Source organism: Cervus elaphus, chromosome 5 (genome assembly GCF_910594005.1).
Source record: "Cervus elaphus chromosome 5, mCerEla1.1, whole genome shotgun sequence".
NCBI classification, from domain to species: domain Eukaryota; kingdom Metazoa; phylum Chordata; class Mammalia; order Artiodactyla; family Cervidae; genus Cervus; species Cervus elaphus.
The window spans coordinates 122,576,729-122,597,691 of NC_057819.1; the positions used below are offsets into that span (position 1 = coordinate 122,576,729).

Consider the following 20,963-nt stretch of genomic DNA (forward strand, 5'->3'; position numbering starts at 1 on the left):
GAAAAAGTGAGCCCTGTCCGCTTTGCTAGAAATAGTTAGATCCCGTGAGTCCCCAGCCCTCTGTGGTGCAAACAAGGGTCTTGAACTCAGTCGCCCAGCCTGCAGTTGTCTCATCACCTGGGCCCCTGGTAAACTTTAGTGAGCAGAGCCCCACTGACCAGCAGGAAGTGAGCCTGGGATAGTTTAAGACACCAAGAGTTGAGGGTGTTTGTGCAGCACAGTCTACCCACTCCCGATCCAGGATACCAGGTGTCTGAAAAGCTCTTAAATAGGAAGGAAAAGAAAATCCCACAAAGTTATTCGAGACAGCAGCTGAGCTGTGGGATCTCCCTGCCCTCTCTCCTTTTTTCCTGTCTTGCCCTTTCACAGTGTGCAAACCAGAAGTCCCCAGTGATGATGCCAAGAGGAAGACTAGAGCAGGAGGGATCAGCTGCCATTGGGACTACCTGGGGGTGTAGGGAGCACTGTAGGGTTTGAGGGAGGGGCACCTGAAGCCAAGTTATCTGGTTTGACGTGGCAGTCCCGTTCTGTCCTGCCCAGAACATCTGTGGCCAGTGCCATGCTCCACAGTCTAAAGTTTCTGAGAGCAAGACAAAAGCAGTTGCGAGGAGGCAGGCGAGGAGAGCAGCAGCGTTTGATTACAAGAGAGTCGGCCGAGCACCTCTGCCAGGGCTTTTCTGACCTCACAAGGGTCTATCAGTGGTCCCAGGAGATAGTAAGGGCTGTGCAGGGCGTGGCCACCAGGCCGTCCTTCCTGGACTCACGTGATTCCCAAGACGTGTTGTTTTCAGTCTGGAAAGTCAAGGATTTTTGTGTGTGTGTATAAATTGGATAAACATTTGAGCAGGGGAATTACAGGAGGATGTGCGGGCGAGGAGGGACGCACTTCCGTCGGTTCGTGTGCGTGCCCGTGAGTGAGAGTGGCCACGTGCGCGCTCGAGTGCGTCTGCCCAGGGAGACTCCTTTGTTCAAACCACACCAAGAGGTGTCCGTGCATAGCCCGCTCGCCAGATGGCCGCGCCCCGTCCCCACGGCCGTCTGCGGGAGGCCCCTGCCAGGCCTCGGAGCGTCCCCCGGGTTCCCGCACTCGCCCCGCGAATTTCGGCGTCGAGGCAGGGAGGACCCCGGGCGCTGCGCTGCGGTGACCGACAGTAACCCCGCGCGGGGCACCCTCGGCCGGGTCAATGACCGCGCTCGCCTTGCAGCGGCCCGCGCAGCGCCCGGGGCCGCCCGGCCCATCACCCTATCACCTAGCAACGCCCACTCGAGGGGCGCCATTGGGCCAGCGCGCACGCCCCCGGCCCCCGATTGGCTGCGGCTGCAGAGAGAGCCACGCCCCCGGCCCGTCTCCGCGCCGCCCGGACGCGGGCCGGTCAATTCGTACGCCTAGGGGTCCGTCTAGCCCCCAGTGTGGCCCCAGTATGACCCCCAGAGTGACCCAAGTAAGCCCCGTTCCGTTTCCACCGCGCGCCGTGCACACGTGGCCCCCGCGGTCCCGGGGGTGGGGGCGGCCCTGGGAGGCGTGGAGCACGAAACGGAAGTTGGGGGGCGGGGGTGACGCCGCGCCCCGCCCCGAAGCCCCCAGAGTACGGGGGCCCTCAACCCGGCGCCCCCCGGGCGCGCCCCCGAGCAGGGTCCCGGCTCCCGGCGGCAGCGCGCCGCATCACCCCACTGGCGGCGGCGCGCCTGGTCCCGGGGCGCAGCCCCGACGCTCATTGGCCTGGGCGGCGCAGCCAAGCTGTCAGCCCATGTGGCGTGTCCGCACGGGGATGGCCGTGGTTAAATAGAGCCGGCGCGGGCCTAGAGGGAGCCAGAGAGACAGTAGCGGCCTCCCCTTCACCGCGCGCTCCATCCTCGCTCTCCCCCAGCCGTTTGCACAGCCGCCCGAGCCCAGACCAGGTACAAGCGGCCAGGCCGGGCCGGGGTCGGAAGTTGCGAGCCGGGAACCGGGTCCTGGGGCCAGACTGGATCGGGGGCTGGGGCGGGAGCAAGGCTGCCGGGCTCGAGGGGGCGCCGCCGGCCCGCATCCTCCGGCCTTGGGTGCGCATGGTTCGGCGCGCTGATGGTGAGGGCTCATCTCGCAGAGCCTGCTCTGGTCTCGGGGTCCGAGCCTCTGGTCTGGATGTTCGAGCCCCACGAGGCGCCCGAGGCTAGGCGGCAAAGGGCCCTCGCGCCGTGCCTAGGCCCGGCGGGGCAGGTGGGCGGATGGCGAGGGGCGGACGCCCGGGAACGCCGCGAACAGCCATTTTGGTCTTGGGCTGGGCCAGGCGGCTGCGGACCCTCGAGGGCCTGTTGGAGCCCCCAGCCGCCAGGTGGGCGCCGGCTCCCGGCGCCCTCGAGGGCCTCCTTTTCCGGCTTGGCCGCCGAGACCCTCCACCCGCGGCATCCTCCCGCCTCCGGGTGCAGGATAGCCGTCTCGGCCGACCGGAGGGCCTGAGAAGAGGGGAGGGAGGTGGATGCAGGAGGCGCAGGACTGTATGAGGACGGCTTCTCCAGCACGTGGGCTCCCTTTGGAGCCCCCAAAGTTCTGCGGGGAGAGCCACTCCTGCCGGGTGCAACCTCGCGGCGGCGCGCGCGGTTTCGCCTGCGCCGCAGGGGTCTCCACCCTTTTGCCTCGTCCCGCCGGACTCCGTGTGAATAGCAAGTAGGGGGAGAACAGAGCAGGCGCTTTCTGGAGGAGCAGCCGCCCCGGGAGCTGGTGCTTCTGGGCCGGCAAAGGGCTCTTTATTCAGCGCTGGGGGAGGGGGCTCCCTCTGCCGGGACGCCAGGGCCATCAGGCCACCCAAGGAAGACGCTCTCTCCACTCCTACTTTCCCATGCTCAGAGAAACCCTAAAGGGTCGGTGGTTGGCGAGTTCACCAGTCATCGGCGCCATGAGGCCCTGGAGGCTTGGTGGAAGTTTGTAGGACCAACCTTTGGCCTTGCCCCCTTCCTCAGGGACTGCACAGGAGCCCCCATCGTGGGCCCACCGGCTTAGAGTAGTCTAGGTTCCCTCGTTGGTGCTGGGAGACGTGGGTCTGGATAGACAGGCAGGCTGCACGGAAGTAGGCAAGCACAGTCCTGAGGCCTCGAACTGTGCAAATGTGTGGGTCTGGGTAGCGCTTGCCTGGCAGCCAACCGGGAGTGGTTCTCCAGGTTGGAGCCTGCTGAAGGGGCCGTACAGGCTGGGGCTGCCGACTGTGGGACAGGGACCAATTTTTCCCCAGAGCGCCACCAAGCCTTGGCAGTGTCGAGAAGCCCAAGCTGTGGTTCCGGCCTGGAGGGCAGCTTGGGATGCTGAGCGCAGAGCCAGCTAGTGTGGGCGCTTTTTCCCACCCCCACATTTGCCCTTTCTCCTTCGCCTACTAAATTCCCTGGGCCACCTCTTAACAGGCTGACGGCCAGGCAGTCCCTTCCTCAGAAGGGTTTGGGCCCTGCCTGCCTCCCACCGTAGGGGCCCCTCCTGAGTCTCCTGCAGCAGGGCTGTGGTGGGGTCACCCCAGGCTAAGGCCAATGCCCAGAGAGCCCAGTGCGAGGTGTTAGCAGGCTGGACTAGAGTGGACTTCCCCCTCCCAACCACTGTACATACACTTCACACACTTGCACACACAACGTTCCAGCGGGTGCACAGCCCCAGAGCTGGCCATGTGGATCTCTTTGCAGGGCTTTCTGAGCTGCTGTTCTCAGACCCTTGGGTGGGCCAGATGGAGGAGGGGCGTCAGGAAGCCAGGGTTGGGGAGCAGCTGGGTCTCCAGCAAGGCTGTGGACTGGCAGTGTTGGGGCCCCGGCTGACCAGTGTCTGGGCCCTCGCGCCACCCTCCTTGCAGAGAGAGCAGCCATGGAGGAGGTGGTGATCGCTGGCATGTCCGGGAAGCTGCCCGAGTCGGAGAACCTGGAGGAGTTCTGGGCCAATCTCATCGGCGGCGTGGACATGGTGACAGATGATGACAGGCGGTGGAAGGCGGGTAAGCCAGCCTGGGGCTCCCCGCCTACTTGGGATGTTCTTTTCTCTTTTCTCACCGCTACTGTGGACACAGTCTCCCGGGGTTACCAGGGCAGGCCTGTTCTGGCCTGCACTCCGGTCCCATTGGCAGAGCCAACGGTCACCTAAGGTGAGGCCGTGTTGCAGCCTCTTTCTGGAGATGGTATCAGAAGGCTCTGGGCTAGGGGAACCTGGGACCTCTGGCCAGTGGGCTAGGGACTGAACTCCAGCCTGTGGGAGTCTGGAGTTCCTGGTTGTGGCCTTTGCTCCTTTCACAGACCAGGGGCGTTGCTTGGGGGTGGAGCCAGGGCAAGGCCAGGTGGGTGAACACCTCCGGCCAGCCACTGCCCGCCCACTGGCCCACCCACCTGCTGTCCCAGGCTGTCAGATAAGACATCAGGCTCCCCCGGGAAGCTGGTTTGACTCCCTCACGCCCAGTAGGTTCTCCCACAGAGCGGCTCCACCTGATCTACAGGATGTGAGTCAGTGTGGCAGAGCCTGGCTGGCCTTAGCTGCCAGGCCAGGATGGGGCCAGGCAGAAGGTCTCCAGCCAGGTCAGGACCGTGGGAGGTGGAAGGAGGTAGCGCTGCCCCCTACAGTGTTCTGCTCTGCCTGTTATCACCCATGAGGTTCCTCCTCCAGGACCCCCCCTCAGAAGTGAGCCCACCCATCCCAGGGAGCTTTAGCTCCCTGTTGCAGCAGGGACCCCCCCCCAAATCAATCACTCAGGGCCATGATGTCCTGTGACTGATTTCTCCACCTGTGTGTGTTCCCTAGGACTATATGGCCTGCCTCGGCGGACAGGCAAGCTGAAGGACCTGTCCCGGTTTGACGCCTCCTTCTTCGGGGTCCATCCCAAGCAGGCGCACAATATGGACCCCCAGCTCCGCTTGCTGCTGGAGGTCACCTACGAGGCCATTGTGGATGCAGGTGGGCCATCTGGGGGGCTGCAGAGGGCCTGTCCCTGAGTTTCCTGCTGCCCTTCTTGAAAACCTCCCTTTTTGCTTCTAAAAGCATCGTGTGTTCATAACAAAACATCCAAAACAGAAGATAGTGAGGAGGCAGCGGAGTCCCAGGTTGGGGCCGACGGGGTGGGGAGGTGTGGGCCTCAGGCAACTCAGGTTTCACAACTGCACACCAGAGGTATCCCGGGCATGTCCCATCGCCCCAGTTTCCTCACTCCCCATTGCGTGGCTGAACTTGGTGAGGGCAAGACACCAGGTGCCAGGCAGAGCAGGAGGCAGGATCTGACCCCAGGACTCTTGCCCTCCACTCCCCTCTGCTAGGTTGTGTCTAGCCTTGGAAAAGTGCTTTGAGGGCACAGACTTGTCCCAGGGATACCAGGGACATGGAAGTCCTGCTGGGTGGGAGCAGGAAGGCTGGCCATGGGGGTGAGGCCCCTCAGCAGGTGGGCAGCGGGGGAACCCGGGACCTGCCTACTGCCACCTGTGGTTTGCAGGGTGGGTATCCTGGCCTTGCAGGTCTCTTGTCCTGCAGCAGATGCTAAGTAGTCCCTGGGGTTGTCACTTGAGTGTGACAGGGTCCTGGACAGGCACTGGGGGGAGGGGCGGGGAGGTGGAGGCCTTTCTGCTGCCCAGGCCCCACCCGGAGACCTTGGATGCCGCTCTCCTGGGGCTGGCCAGTGTCCCTCCCTCCTTCCCAAGCCTGGACACTCGGCCTTTGTCTCTCTCTGTCTTCTTATCTTGGCCCGCCCAGGGCAGGCCGCCCTCAGGGCTCATCAGACCCTGCCAGCAGTACCAGTGCCCAGGGGAGTAGCCTGGGGACAATGCTGTCCTCTGTCCCCACCTCTGGCTGTCTCTGGCCGCTACCTGACCCAGAGACTGGAGCCCCACCTGGCACCCCGCTTGCCCCCCGGACCCTAGTTTCCTATGACCTGGTTATCTGTTGTCAACCCTCCCTGGGCCGGCCACCCCACTCAGGCTCCACTGTCTCTTCCCTGGCCCCCAGCCACTCCAGAGTCAGGCGAGGTGGAGCCTCCTCTCATCCAAGCCCTAGTGGCTCATACAATAAAGAATCCCCCTACAAGGTAGAATTGAACCCACAATCGATCCCACGGAGATGGAAACGGCAACCCACTCCAGTATTCTTGCCTGGAGAAATCCCATGGACAGAAGAGCCTGGGGGGCTACAGTCCGTAGGGTTGCAGAGAGTCGGATATAACTGAAGTGACTTAGCATGCACGCGGTCAGCCAAGCCAGAGAGGCCAAGGGGGGACGCCTCACCTCCTAGAGCTCGACAGCGGGCTAGGCACAGCACAGCTGCAGGTCTGACTTCTGCCTCCCACAGGCATCAACCCAGCTTCCATTCGGGGGACAAACACCGGTGTCTGGGTGGGTGTGAGTGGCTCTGAGGCTTCAGAGGCTCTAAGCCGAGACCCTGAGACCCTCGTGGGCTACAGCATGGTGGGCTGCCAGCGTGCCATGATGGCCAACCGCCTCTCCTTCTACTTTGACTTCAAAGGTGGGTGCCCACACAGTCCCTTTGGGTCTGACTTGGGAGCGGGGGGCAGGGGCCGGATGACAACTGAGACCCTTCCAGACTCTGACCGCACCTCCCCCAGGAAGGACAGCAGGAACAAGGTCCTGGTGTCGTGGGCTCCACGTGGAGAGCACTCAACAGAGCAGTCAGAGCCCCGAGGTGGTAGGGTGGGGAGGCGGTCCCATAGCTGCATTGTGTCTTTGCCTGCAGGGCCCAGCATTGCCCTGGACACAGCCTGCTCCTCCAGCCTGCTGGCCCTGCAGAGGGCCTACCAGGCCATCCAGAGAGGGGAGTGCGCCATGGCAATTGCGGGCGGCATAAACATCCTGCTGAAGCCCAACACCTCGGTGCAGTTCATGAAGCTGGGCATGCTCAGCCCCGAGGGCACCTGCAAGTCCTTTGATGCATCAGGTGAGGGCAGTGGGCATGGGGCCCCGGGCAGTGCCCCCACCCCCTCTTCTATCCAGCACCAGCCCCTGAGCCCTTCCTTGAGCTTGTGAGCCTGAAGTGCCCTCCGCCCCCAGGGAATGGCTACTGCCGTGCAGAGGCTGTGGTGGCCGTCTTTCTGACCAAGAAGTCCCTGGCCCGACGGGTGTATGCCACCATCCTCAACGCTGGCACCAACACGGACGGCTGCAAAGAGCAAGGTGGGAGCTGGCCTGGGGCGGGTGAGGGCGGGGCTGCAGGCAGTCAGGCGGCGCTGGGTGTGCTGAGGCCCGGCCCCATCCCCAGGCGTCACCTTCCCCTCCGGAGAGGCACAGGCACAGCTCCTCAGCTCCCTGTACAAGCCGGCCGGTCTGGACCCGGAGTCCCTGGAGTATGTCGAAGCCCATGGCACCGGTACCAAGGTGAGACCCCTTCCTGGCCCTGCTCACACCCCACATCCCATGCCAGAGAGGCACCAGGGCGGTGTCCTGACCTCCCTGAGTTCCCCACAGGTGGGCGACCCCCAGGAGTTGAACGGCATTGCGCAAGCTTTGTGTGGCACCCGCAAGGGCCCCCTGCTGATTGGGTCCACCAAGTCGAACATGGGACACCCAGAGCCTGCCTCGGGGCTCGCGGCGCTGGCCAAGGTAGGCAGGAGAGTCTAGGGCCATCTTTTCCCTGCCCCATCAGCTTCTTACAGCCTGCTGGGGGCGGGGGGGGGCGGCCCCTCCAGGCTGTGCTGTGGGGTGTGGGCCAACTGAGGCCCGGAGAGCAGGCCGCCAGCATGTGGCCAGTCCCTGCTGGCTTCATGGGGCCATACATTTCACCCAGTACTTGCTCCACAAGGGGCCAGCCAGAGGGAGCAGAAGCAACAGGGCAGCCCGCCTCTCCAGGCTCGCCCTCCCTGTGGCCTCCTGACCAGCTGGTAGCTTGGAGCACCCAGGTTGCCACTGGTTGAGCTTCTGGGTGTGGTGGGAACTTCAGGTGGTCTCGGCTCCCTGGGCCAGCATAGCCACCTGTCTGCAGCTCTTAGCTTGAGAGATGGAGTGGGGAATGGCTAAGGAGCCTTTGTCTAAACCCATAGCCAATCAGGCCAGGAGGTGGCAGGGCCCCGGGTGAGGCCTAAGCCTGAGAGGGGACCCAGCATGTGGCTTGGTCACCAGATCTCTGCACTGGGGCAGGGCGAGCTTGGTGGGGAAGGAGGTTGCTTGCAGTGGGCGGGGCCTCTGGGGTGGCCCCGAGGGCCCTCAGGAGGGGACGTACCTGAAGCTCATCCCGACCAGCAGGGGCAGGGAGCCCGGGGCCAGCCGCCCTGCTGACCGCTAGGCACCCACAGGTGCTGCTGTCCCTGGAGCACGGGCTCTGGGCCCCCAACCTGCACTTCCACAACCCAAACCCCAAGATCCCAGCACTGCAGGACGGGCGGCTGCAGGTGGTGGACCGGCCCCTGCCTGTCCTCGGGGGCAACGTGGGCATCAACTCCTTTGGCTTCGGTGGCTCCAACGTGCACGTCATCCTCCAGCCCAACTCCCAGCCACCGCCACCGCCTGCCCCGCATGCCGCCCTGCCCCGTCTGCTGCGGGCCAGCGGGCGCACCCTGGAGGGTGTGCAGGGTCTGCTGGAGCTAGGCCTCCAGCACAACCAGAACCTGGCCTTCGTGAGCATGCTCAATGACATCGCAGCCCCCTCCCCAGCAGCCATGCCCTTCCATGGCTACGCCGTGCTGGGCAGCCAGGGGGGCAGCCAGGAGGTGCAGCAGGTGCCAGCCGTCAAGCGCCCGCTCTGGTTCATCTGCTCCGGTGAGCCCCCACCCCACCCCACCCCACCCCACCCCAGGTTTTCCCCGAGGGCCACACGGGCTGGGACTGCACGGCGCTGCCCTGACATCTCCCTCCGGAACAGGAATGGGCACACAGTGGCGTGGAATGGGGCTGAGCCTCATGCGTCTGAGCAGTTTCCGTGACTCCATCCTGCGCTCGGATGAGGCTGTGAAGCCTTTGGGACTGCAGGTGTCACAGCTGTTGCTGAGCACAGACGAGACCACCTTTGACGACATTGTCGTCTCCTTTGTGAGCCTCACTGCCATCCAGGTGTGCCCCTGGGGTCCGGGGTGAGTGGGCTTGGCAGGGCGATGAGTCTGGGACTGGCATGACCCATCCTGTCCCCCGCCCCCCCAGATCGCCCTCATAGACCTGCTGACTTCTATGGGCCTTCAGCCCGACGGCATCATCGGGCACTCCCTGGGTGAGGTGGCCTGTGGATATGCTGACGGCTGCATCTCCCAGAAGGAGGCCATCCTTGCTGCCTACTGGAGGGGCCAGTGCATCAAGGAGGCCAACATCCCGCCTGGGGCCATGGCAGCTGTAGGTAGGTGCTGCCCTCTGCTCCCCCATTCCGCTTCACCCCTGGGCCTAAGGGTCTCCGTGGGAGGTGGGTATCTTACTGGCACCATTCTGTGTTGGCGCTGGGCAGAGGCCAGGGCCTGGGGGCAGCTCGCCAGCCACTGTCCTCGCTGCAGGGTGAGAACGACCCTGACAGCCTGCCCCGCTGTGCCCCGGATGACCTTGGAGCCCGGCATACTTGCCCACGGGGGTGTCGGTAGAGGCCAGCGTGATTTTCACATGAACCCCTTGGGGCAGGCTGCAGGCAGAGGAGTGGGCCTGCTCACACTTGGGACAGGCAGGGTTGGGGATGGGAGGAGACCAGAGAGAGCCAGAGGGGCTGTCGGAAGAGTAAGGCCAAGGCCCTCTCTGGTGGGCCAGGCGTGGGACCCGAAACTGGCTCCCGCCCGGAGGATGGCATTAATGACACCTCCGCCTGAGACCAGACAACCACAAGGGTGAAACTGCCTCATAAAGATGCCGCTCGGCAGCTGTTATTAGGGCCACCCGGGCAGTGTCCCCCTCCCCGGGGAGGGCCGTGTGGGGGTGCCTGCTCCCCATGCACCCTCTGAGGCTCTCTTCTGCTCCCAGGCTTGACCTGGGAAGAGTGTAAGCAGCGCTGCCCCCCTGGCATCGTGCCTGCCTGCCACAACTCCATTGACACCGTCACCATCTCAGGACCTCAGGTGGGCCCTGGGAGGCGAGGCCTCGTCCCCAAGTCCCCTCCCACCCCCCCAGGACGTGCTCTATGTGGGGAGCCAGGCACTGGCCCAGGCCCGGACTGCCGTCAGCGCCCACATCCCTCCCCATCTGCGCCCCACCCCCCAGGCTGCCATGTTGGAGTTCGTGCAGCAGCTGAAGCAGGAGGGTGTGTTCGCCAAGGAGGTGCGGACGGGCGGCATGGCATTCCACTCCTACTTCATGGACGCCATCGCCCCCACGCTGCTTCAGCAGCTCAAGAAGGTGGGCGGCTGTCCACGTGCTGCACGGCAGGGTCCTCCCTGAGGACGGGTGGGGAAGGCGGGCCCTGGGTCCCTCAGGCTGACTGACCCTGCCCGGCCCTGCGCGCAGGTGATCCGGGACCCCCAGCCACGTTCCTCACGCTGGCTCAGCACTTCCATCCCCAAGACCCAGTGGCAGGAGAGCCTGGCCCGCACCTTCTCGGCTGAGTACAACGTGAACAACCTGGTGAGCCCCGTGCTGTTCCAGGAGGCGCTGTGGCAAGTGCCCGAGAATGCTGTGGTGCTGGAGATCGCGCCCCACGCCCTGCTGCAGGTACGCGTGGTCCTGGAGGGATGGTGGGCTGGCCAGGCTCCGTGGGACCGAGCAGGGGGCCAGTGGGAACCGGTCAGGGGGAGGCCCAGCCTGTCTCTGCCTCTGCAGGCCGTCCTGAAGAGAGGCCTCAAGACCAGCTGCACCATCATCCCACTGATGAAGAAGGACCACAAGGACAACCTGGAGTTCTTCCTCAGCAGCATGGGCCGGCTCTACCTGACCGGGTGCGTCCCTGCTCAACCCTGGGAGGCTCCTCACCAGCCAGGCCACAGGCCGGCCTTGAGATTGTCCCCAGGAAGCGGACCTCTGGGTGCTGGGGCCACCTCCGCACCCTTGCCATGCCCCCCACCCCACCCTGTCTCAGCTGTCTCCAGGGTCTTAGGGGAGACGGGTTGACCATGGGTGTGACAGGGCAGTCACAGCTCCCCGCTTCCACCCTCCAGCATCGACGTCAACCCCAACGGACTATTCCCACCTGTGGAGTTCCCGGCTCCCCGGGGCACCCCCCTCATCTCCCCCCACATCAAGTGGGACCATAGCCAGACCTGGGATGTGCCCGCTGCCGAGGACTTCCCCAACGGCTCCAACAGCTCCTCTGCCACCGTCTATAAGATCGGTGAGTCCTTGCGATGCAGGCGGGCCGGGGGGTGTGGTGGCTTCCCCCCTCCGCAGCGGTGGCACTAAGGCCCCGGCCCCACAGACATCAACCCCGAGTCCCCTGACCACTACCTGGTGGATCACTGCATCGACGGTCGCGTCATCTTCCCGGCCACCGGCTACCTGTGCCTGGTCTGGAAGACACTGGCCCGAGCCTTGGACCAGAACATGGAGGACACGCCTATAGTATTTGAGAATGTGACGCTGCACCAGGCCACCATCCTGCCGAAGACAGGTGAGGCGGGCAGCTCGGACTACGGGATAAGAGGGCCAGCTGCTGACCCCTGCAGCTGACCTCTTCTCCCGCTGCCCACAGGGACTGCGGCCCTGGAAGTGCGGCTTCTGGAAGCCTCCTGCACCTTCGAGGTGTCTGAGAATGGCAACCTGATCGTAAGCGGTGAGCAAGGGGCACCAGACCAGGCTACAGGGTTCCTGCCTGGGGGTCTCTGGCTGGACCTCGGCTGCCGGCTCAGCCCTGCCCTCACTCAGGCCCTTCTGCCACCCCCACCCACAGGGAAGGTATACCAGTGGGAAGATCCCGACCCCAAGCTCTTTGACAACCGGTATGGCATAGACCCTGCGACCCCCACGGACCCCACGGACCCCACGACTGCCATCCGCCTGAGCCGTGGTGATGTGTATAAGGAGCTACAGCTGCGGGGCTACAACTATGGCCCCTGCTTCCAGGGTGTCCTCGAGACCAGCTCCAAAGGTAGGTGCACGGGAGGTCCCACTTTGTGCTTTGGGGCCAATTCCTGCTGCCTTGTATGAGGGGGCCACAAGGGGTCCCCCAGGTTGGGGCACATGGGGGAGAGGGCCCACAGCGGGAAGAGACCCAGGCTGGCTGAACCGACAGCCCCTTTTCCCCAGGCAACATGGGCCAGCTGCTCTGGAAGGACAACTGGGTGACCTTCATGGACACCATGCTACAGATATCCGTCCTGGCCCCGGGCCAGCGCAACCTGCGCCTGCCCACACGCATCACCGCAATCTACATCCACCCGGCCACCCACCAGCAGAAGCTGTACACGCTGCAGGACGGGACACAAGGTCAGCCCTGCCCTGGCCCCACACACGTGGCTCCCTGTGCCAGGCCCCACCCACCCTCACCCAGTGTGTCCCCACAGTGGCCGACGTGGTAGTGAACAGGTGTCTGGACACCACGGTGGCCGGCGGTGTCTACATCTCGAGGGTCCACACCTCGGTGGCCCCCCGGCGTCAGCAGGAGCAGCCGATGCCCATCCTGGAGAAGTTCTGCTTCACACCATACATGGAGAGCGGGTGCCTGGCCGGGGACCTGGCCCTGCAGGAGGAGCTGCAGCTGTGTGCGGGTGAGTCTTTTGCACCCACCACCTTCATCCCAGGGTCCAGCTCCCAGTGCCTGGGCCCGTTACCCCATCACAGCCTCTCCTACATGTGGGGTCTACATCTGCCTTCCCCTGGAAGCGCCCCCCCACCCGGAGCTGATGTCTTCAGAGGGGGCCTCGGCACAAAGGTGACAGATTTCGCCCCTCCTGTCTGCCTCCAGCCAGCTGCACAGGCGTGAGACCACCCATGAGACCACCCTCTACCCAGGGCTCATGCCCAAGCTGAGGGGTGCGGGATGGTGGTGGGAGCTAGGCAGGGGCAGCCAGGGCCGGCAAAACACGGAACCCACCCTCTGGGGAATCCACACCCTGTGGCGCTCACACCTGCATGGGGCGCAGGGCCGCCCTTTGCCCACCTAGTGGTACCGATGGTCAAAGCCAGTTTCCAGCCCTGGAGGACTAGATGGTCCACTCTATCCCTCTATTTTCTGTCAGCGGGCAGAGCCAGGTAGTGGGTTCTGCTCCAAGCAGTCACCAGTTCCTGGTGGCGGGGAGCTTCAGGAACCCCAGCCCAGCTGAGGCTCTTGCCTGACACGCGACTCTCCCCTCCCCAGGGCTGACACAGGCACTTCAGACCAAGGTGGCCCAGCAGGGGATAAAGATGGTGATTCCCGGGCTCGACGGTGCCCAGGCTCCCCAGGAGGCCCCACAGCAGGGCCTGCCTCGGCTGCTGGCCACCGCCTGCCAGCTGCAACTCAACGGGAACCTGCAGATGGAGATGGGCCAGATCCTAGCCCAGGAGAGAGCCCTGCTGTGTGATGACCCCCTGCTCAGTGGGCTCCTCAACTCCCCAGCACTCAAGGCGTGCGTGGACACTGCCCTGGAGAACATGACCAGCCTCAAGATGAAAGTGGTGGAGGTGGGTGCCCCGCGCAGCCGCAGGCCCAGTGCACAAGGACTCAGATACAGGCAGTTCCGACCCTAAGGAGGGCCCAGGGCCTCTCAGATGTGAAGTTGCCCGACTTGAGATGGTGCTGAGGCTTCCCAGACACCAAAGGGGAAGGGGACACTGGGAAGGGACTGGAGCTGGGCTCCAGGGGTGTGGTGGGCAGGGCAGCACTGGCCAGTGACCCCTGCGGAGTCGGTGGGTGGGCCTTTCTGGGAGACACCCACCTGAGGTTGGGGGACGCCTGCCCAGTGGCAGCTGATCCAAGAAACTATTCCACGCCAGGTGCTAGCTGGTGACGGCCAACTGTATTCCCGCATCCCTACGCTGCTCAACCTCCAGCCCTTGTTGCAGCTGGACTACACAGCCACTGACCGCCACCCCCAGGCCCTGGAAGCTGCCCAGGCCAAGTTGCAGCAGCTCAACATAACCCAGGGCCAGTGGGACCCCTCAGACCCGGCCCCCAGCAACCTGGGTGGGGCCAACCTCGTGGTGTGCAACTGTGCCCTGGCCAGCCTCGGTGACCCGGCCACGGCTGTCGGCAACATGGTGGCTGCCCTCAAGGAGGGAGGCTTCCTGTTGCTGCACACGCTGCTCAGAGGACACCCCTTGGGAGAGACTGTCACCTTCCTCACCTGCCCTGAGCCACAGCAAGGCCAACAGCACCTCCTGAGCCAGGTGCGGGCGGGGCCGGGATTGGGTGGGCGGGGCCTGGGTGGGGGCGGGGCCGGGAGGCTGCTGAGCCCTGACCCCCTCAATTTGCAGGATGAGTGGGAGAGCCTGTTTGCTGGGGCGTCCCTGCACCTGGTGGCCCTGAAGAAGTCCTTCTACGGCTCAGTGCTCTTCCTGTGCCGCCGGCTGGCCCCGCATGACAGCCCAATCTTCCTGCCCGTGGAGGACACCAGCTTCCAGTGGGTTGACTCCCTGAAGGTCAGTCCTTCCCAGCCCCCACCAGGCCAGGCTGACCCAGCTCCAGTGCCGGGTCCTGGGGAACCCGCACCCCCCCGCCAGTCAACTCTTCCCTCGTCCTTCTACAGAACATCCTGGCCGATTCCTCCTCCCGGCCCGTGTGGCTTATGGCTGTTGGCTGCACCACCTCAGGGGTCGTGGGCTTGGTGACCTGTCTCCGGAAAGAGCCTGACGGGCACCGGATTCGGTGAGATGCCCACTGTGCTACGTTGCCCCTTGCCCCCCAGGGCCCCACCACAGCCTCCCCTCACCTGTCTGGCTGCCCACAGGTGTGTCCTGGTGTCCAACCACAACAGCACATCCCCCATCCCTGAGACAGACCCGAAGTCCTTGGAGCTGCAGAAGGTGCTCCAGAGTGACCTGGTGATGAACGTCTACCGTGACGGGGCCTGGGGAGCATTCCGCCACTTCCCACTGGAACAAGGTGAGCCCCCCCGGGACTGCCCTGCTCCTCCAGGTTCCTCGCCTACCAGCTGGGTGAATGAGGAGAGGGCAAGAGGACTCTGGCTGGAAGCCCTGCTCCAGGCCAGGGCCACATGTGATCCTAAGGACTCCACTTCCTGTCACCCCCTAGACAAGCCCGAGGAGCAGACGGAGCACGCCTTCATAAATGTCCTCACCCGAGGGGACCTGTCTTCCATCCGCTGGGTCTGCTCCCCTCTGCGCCACACCCAGTCCACGGGCCCTGGCGTCCAGCTCTGCACCATCTATTATGCCTCCCTCAACTTCCGCGACATCATGCTGGCCACGGGCAAGCTGTCCCCCGACGCTATCCCAGGTACAGGCAGCCCACAGTAGGGGGACCAGAACAAAGACCCCCCCCGAGGCCAGGGCCTGGGATGAGAGGGGTCCTCACCCCACAGTGCTCAGGAACCTGGGAGGCTCCTCCTAGTGAGGTCAGGGCCCACTCACCCGCCATCTGCCCCCAGGAAATTGGGCCTCTCGGGACTGCATGCTAGGCATGGAGTTCTCTGGCCGAGATGCCAGTGGAAAGCGTGTGATGGGGCTGGTACCCGCCGAAGGCCTGGCCACCTCCACTCTGGTGCCTCAGAGCTTCTTGTGGGACGTGCCTTCCAACTGGTGAGTCACCAGGGCTGGGACCCGGGGCCCGACGTGGACGTGGCCAGGCATCGGGCCAGAACTGACCCCTGCACTGTGCCCTCAGGACCCTGGAGGAGGCCACCTCGGTGCCCGTTGTCTACACCACAGCCTACTACGCGCTGATAGTCCGCGGACGCATGCAGCCAGGGGAGACAGTGCTGATTCACTCGGGCTCCGGCGGCGTAGGCCAGGCTGCCATTGCCATTGCCCTCAGCCTGGGCTGCCGCGTCTTCACCACTGTGGGTAAGCCTCTGACCCTTCCCAGAGCCCAGGATTGTCTGCCAAAACCCAGACTCACCAGGTGTGCCTCTCTCTGCCAGGGTCAGCCGAAAAGCGGGCATACCTCCAGTCCAGGTTCCCCCAGCTCAACGAAACCAGCTTTGCCAACTCCCGGGACACATCCTTCGAGCAGCATGTCCTGTGGCACACAGCCGGGAAGGGTGAGTGGTCCCCATCACTCACCACCCACCATCCACCTGTATCCTCAGCCCCCTCTTCCTTCCACCCCCCACTCACCAGCCACGCTAGAGGAGACGCTGGCCCAGGAGGGACAGGGTCTAGCCTTCAGACTTGTGCCAGGTTGGCCGGGCTGTGACCTTCACTATGGGGACCCTGCTTGCCCCCCTATCCCAAGGTGTTGACCTGGTCCTCAACTCCCTGGCGGAAGAGAAGCTGCAGGCCAGCGTGCGGTGCCTGGCCCAGCATGGTCGATTCCTGGAAATTGGCAAATTTGACCTTTCCAACAACCACCCCCTGGGTGAGATGGGGCGGCAGGCCTGGTGGGCGGCTGGGTGGGCAGGGGGCTGTTGGGCAGAGTGGAGGTCTGCAGGGTGGTGGGCTGTGGGCTGTGTGGTGAGGCCCCCCGCCTGCCCACTTATCCAGGCATGGCCATCTTCCTGAAGAACGTGACTTTCCATGGGATCCTACTGGATGCACTCTTTGAAGAAAACAGCACCATGTGGCAGGAAGTGTCGATGCTGCTGAAGGCAGGCATCCGGGACGGTGTAGTACAGCCCCTCAAGCGCACAGTGTTCCCCAAGACCCAGGTGGAGGACGCCTTCCGCTACATGGCCCAGGGCAAACACATCGGCAAAGTGGTCATTCAGGTGAGTGGGGGGCCCTGGGGTACTCCGGCCCCAGCCCTGGCCCCTGCCCCTGCCTGCAGTGTGTGAACAAGGGCGCTGCTTGGGCTGCAGATACGTGAGGAAGAGCAGAAGGCAGTGCTGCACGGGACCAAACCCACCCAGATGGCGGCCTTGTGCAAGACCTTCTGCCCAGCCCACAAGAGCTACATCATCACTGGGGGCCTGGGTGGCTTTGGCCTAGAGCTGGGCCACTGGCTCGTGGAGCGAGGGGCCCAGAAGCTGGTGCTGACCTCCCGCTCTGGGATCCGCACAGGTAAGTGGCCCCAGGGCGGGCACGAGGGTGGGGCAGTGGGAAGGGCCTCCTTCAGACCCCCTTATGGTGCTCTCAGGGCACCTAGGCTTGGGGCCCGACCTTCATTTGCCCTTCCCCTCCCACCGTCTGTGTCCCACAGGCTACCAAGCCAGGCAGGTCCGTGAGTGGAGACACCAGGGGGTGCAGGTCCTGGTGTCCACCAGAGATGTCAGCTCACTGGATGGGACCCGGAGCCTTATCACTGAGGCCGCCCAGCTTGGGCCCGTAGGAGGCATCTTCAACCTGGCCGTGGTGAGGATGGCTTTAGAGGGGCTGGAGCCAGCTGCCCAGGGAAGGGCCCCTCCTAAGAAGCCCTCCAAAGGCCTGGGGCCGAGGTAGGTGCTAAGATCCCCTCACCCCAGGTCCTGAGAGATGCCATGCTGGATAACCAGACCCCCGAGTCCTTCCAGGACGTCAGCAAGCCCAAGTACAATGGCACCCTGAACTTGGACAGGTGGGCTCCTCCCTCCTCCCCCCGCCCTCCCCTGCACGGCCTTTGCACTGGTGTCCAGAGGCCTGGCTACGGGCCTCTGCTGGGGTCTGACTGCAGGTCCAGGGGAGGGGAGGCGGTTTGGCGGGCAAGCAGGAGTCCTGGGCATGACAGCCGGTGGGCTGGGGAAGCCGGCTGGGGGTGACTTAAGAACCCACAGGGTGACCCGGGAGGCATGCCCGGAGCTGGACTACTTCGTCGTCTTCTCCTCGGTGAGCTGCGGGCGTGGCAACGCCGGCCAGACCAACTACGGGTTCGCCAATTCCACCATGGAGCGCATATGTGAGAAGCGTCGGCACGACGGCCTCCCAGGTGGGCCCACCTGCCACTCCCCAACTCCCGCAGAGCCACCCTCACACCTAGCCCGACTCACCCCAGCGCCACTGCCCACCCACAGGCCTGGCCGTGCAGTGGGGCGCAATTGCTGATGTGGGCCTCATCGTGGAGTTGAAGGGCACTAACGAGACGGTCATTGGCGGGACACTGCCGCAGCGCATCACCTCCTGCCTGGAGGTGCTAGACCTCTTCCTGAACCAGCCCCACCCCGTCCTGAGCAGCTTTGTGTTGGCGGAGAAGGCCGCATCCCGTGCCGACGGCGGCAGCCAGCAGGATCTGGTGAAGGCCGTGGCTCACATCCTGGGTGAGGCAGCACCCTGCCCCCTCCCCACCTGCGGACACTCGTCTCCTGGGTCTGGTTTCCCAGGCTGCCAAGGGGGGCGTGCTGGGCTTGCTCATGGAGGGAGAGGCACAGGTGGTCTGTGCAGAGCTGGGTGGGGGCTGTGGGTCCCATGACCATAGTGATGATGGTGTGCGAAGATCCGGTCACCAGGGTACAATACCCACCCAGGGCCCCTCCCGAGTTGCCAACTGAGCCACCTCCCCACCCCCTCCCCACCCAGGCATCCGTGACTTGGCCACTGTCAACCCAGACAGCTCGCTTTCAGACCTTGGCCTCGACTCACTCATGGGTGTGGAGGTGCGCCAGATGCTGGAGCGTGAGCACAACCTGGTGCTGTCCATGCGGGAAATCCGGCAGCTCACAATCCGCAAGCTGCAGGAGATTTCCGCGCAGGCTGGCACAGCTGATGGTAGGTATGGAGGGGGTGTCCCCGCAGCAGCACTGTCCCCTCAGGGCTCTTGGCCTCCGAGCAGGTCAGGGCTTGTCCATCTGGCCCGTTCCTGAGAGCCCTCCTTGGGTGCCCAGCGGCCCCCACCCACCTGCCCTGGCCACCCGCAGCCAACATGTGTGCGTGTATGTGTGTGTTTGTGGCAGGGGACCCTATGGTATCGTCCCTGGTATCTGCTCCTCTTCACAGAGCTGACGGACTCCACACCCAAAATGGGGAGCCCTGCCCAGCCGCAGACCCAGCTGAACCTGAGCACCCTGCTGGTGAACCCCGAGGGCCCGACCTTGACACGGCTCAACTCGGTGCAGAGCTCCGAGCGGCCCCTGTTCCTGGTGCACCCCATTGAGGGCTCCACCACCGTGTTCCACAGCCTGGCTGCCAAGCTCAGCATCCCCACCTACGGCCTGCAGTGTACAGGAGGTATGTCAGGGACCTAGGGGGCTGCCCCCCAGGGAGTTGGGGATGGCACAGCACCTGCAGACAAGGGCTAATAAGCCTCATGCTTTGCCCACAGCGGCACCCCTGGACAGCATCCAGAGCCTGGCCACCTACTACATCGAGTGCATCAGGCAGGTGCAGCCAGAGGGGCCCTACCGCATCGCTGGCTACTCCTACGGGGCCTGCGTGGCTTTCGAGATGTGCTCACAGCTGCAGGCCCAGCAGAGCAGTGGCCCCACGAACAACAGCCTCTTCCTATTTGACGGCTCCCACACCTTCGTGATGGCCTACACTCAGGTGAGGGCGGCAGCCGACGGGAGTCCCCGTGTCCTTAGGCCCAACCGCTTGTACCTGCCACTGCAGCAGCTCCTCCTTTCTTTGCAGAGCTACCGGGCCAAGATGAACCCTGGCTGCGAGGCAGAGGCGGAGGCCGAGGCCATGTGCTTCTTCATGCGGCAGTTCACGGAGGCGGAGCACAGCAGGGTGAGTCGACCGGGCTTGGGACCTGGCCTCCCGATGACCCCGCCCCTGCCCAGGTGCCGCTCACTCACTGTTCTGTGCTACAGGTGCTGGAAGCCCTTCTGCCCCTCGGGGATCTGGAGGCGCGTGTGGCGGCCACCGTCGAGCTGATCACGCAGAGCCACGCGAGCCTGGACCGGCACGCGCTCAGCTTTGCTGCGCGCTCCTTCTACCACAAGCTGCGCGCCGCCGAGCAGTACACGCCTCGGGCCACCTACCATGGCAACGTGACGCTGCTACGGGCCAAGATGGGCGGTGCCTATGGGAACGGCCTGGGCGCTGACTACAATCTGTCCCAGGTGTGCGACGGCAAGGTGTCGGTGCACGTCATCGAGGGCGACCACCGCACGCTGCTGGAAGGCAGCGGCCTGGAGTCCATCCTTAGCATTATTCACAGTTCCCTGGCCGAGCCGCGCGTCAGCGTGCGGGAGGGCTAGGCCACTGGCCCGCCTCCCCGCCTCCCACCTGCCGACCCTGGCACCGCACCCCACGCGCAGGCGCCCATAGGACCAGCACCCCCACGCACGCACACACACACACACCCCCCACCCCGGGGCTGCCCTGGGCGCAGGGCCAGGACTGGCGCCGCCGACTCGGAGACCTGCCTGGTCTGTGAAGAGTTGGCTGAGTCCCTAGCCGGGCCGAGCTTCCAGAACCACACGGGCTCTGCCGCACAGGTGTGGTCGTCGTTTTTCTGTTTGGATTCTCCTATTTATTGCGTCGCCGGGGGGGAGCGGGGAGTGGAGATGCCAGTCTGTCCACCTGTGAGGCTGGCGCTCGCGGCAGCCGGCCCGGGGCCCCATGATGCCGGAGGTCGCGCGGAGCAGCCCTGGGCGCTGGGCACCCACCCTATTTGTCTGTGTTCGTTTTTCAAGAAATAAGGTTCAAATTGCTGCGTGGGTTTTGAAATTTACTGTAATTGTCTGTGTAAAGAACTATGTCTGTACTGTTTCATTTTTACACCAATCTGGTAAAGATATTGTCTCCCATGATTAAACCGCACGTTCGCTCTGGCGTCTGGGCATCCTTTCATCCTGCCTGCTGATCAGCTGTGTGAGCCTCCACTGTCCTGGCACCCCAGAGAGTACCACCCTCTGCTCCCCACAGGAGAGGGGGAGGTGATACCTGGCTCCAGAAAACAGGCTGGACACCTCCAGGGAAGGGGCCCTCGATCAAGGAAACTTGACCAGGAGGAGACAGGCAGGCAGTCTGATAATCGGCTGGCATAATTGTGGAGGACCCCGCCTAGGGAAGCCTTGCCAGAATTCCTTCTCCCTCAGGGAAACCTTGGGTTTTCTCTCCTTGGCCTCAACTGAGTGGAGGATTCCCACCCACATTATTGAGAGTAAATTTTATTTGAAGTCACCTGGTTGTAGACCTGCACCAGATGGACCAAATCCCTTCACAGCAACACTTAGATGAGCGTTTGC

General features: G+C 64.1%; 1 protein-coding gene across 1 annotated transcript; it reads left to right on the top strand.

Annotated features, from left to right (window-relative positions):
- The first annotated feature begins 1,742 nt into the window (after nt 1-1,742).
- Nucleotides 1,743-20,547, top strand: FASN (fatty acid synthase). Its single transcript, XM_043905146.1, has 42 exons — nt 1,743-1,899; nt 3,807-3,944; nt 4,739-4,891; nt 6,269-6,442; nt 6,671-6,871; nt 6,985-7,107; nt 7,193-7,308; nt 7,399-7,533; nt 8,223-8,685; nt 8,789-8,976; nt 9,064-9,253; nt 9,859-9,953; nt 10,096-10,230; nt 10,339-10,542; nt 10,651-10,766; nt 10,986-11,158; nt 11,243-11,434; nt 11,516-11,596; nt 11,714-11,911; nt 12,070-12,249; nt 12,327-12,530; nt 13,121-13,425; nt 13,738-14,130; nt 14,218-14,382; nt 14,490-14,608; nt 14,691-14,845; nt 14,996-15,199; nt 15,351-15,501; nt 15,587-15,765; nt 15,843-15,962; nt 16,157-16,279; nt 16,405-16,628; nt 16,719-16,920; nt 17,060-17,211; nt 17,322-17,413; nt 17,610-17,761; nt 17,847-18,089; nt 18,349-18,537; nt 18,766-18,996; nt 19,091-19,311; nt 19,399-19,497; nt 19,581-20,547. The coding sequence occupies exons 2-42, from the start codon at nt 3,818-3,820 to the stop codon at nt 19,968-19,970; spliced, it is 7,557 nt and encodes a 2,518-aa protein (XP_043761081.1). The 5' UTR covers nt 1,743-1,899; nt 3,807-3,817; the 3' UTR covers nt 19,971-20,547.
- The last annotated feature ends 416 nt before the right edge of the window (nt 20,548-20,963 follow it).

What these genes read in the sequence shown, in the direction of transcription:
- FASN (XM_043905146.1), top strand. Translation starts at nt 3,818, where the DNA reads ATGGAGGAGGTGGTGATCGCTGGCATGTCCGGGAAGCTGCCCGAGTCG. An exon ending in GCATCTTCAACCTGGCCGTG is followed by an intron (nt 17,212 to 17,321) that starts GTGAGGATGGCT and finishes CCCTCACCCCAG; the next exon opens with GTCCTGAGAGATGCCATGCT. An exon ending in GGCCGTGGCTCACATCCTGG is followed by an intron (nt 18,090 to 18,348) that starts GTGAGGCAGCAC and finishes CTCCCCACCCAG; the next exon opens with GCATCCGTGACTTGGCCACT.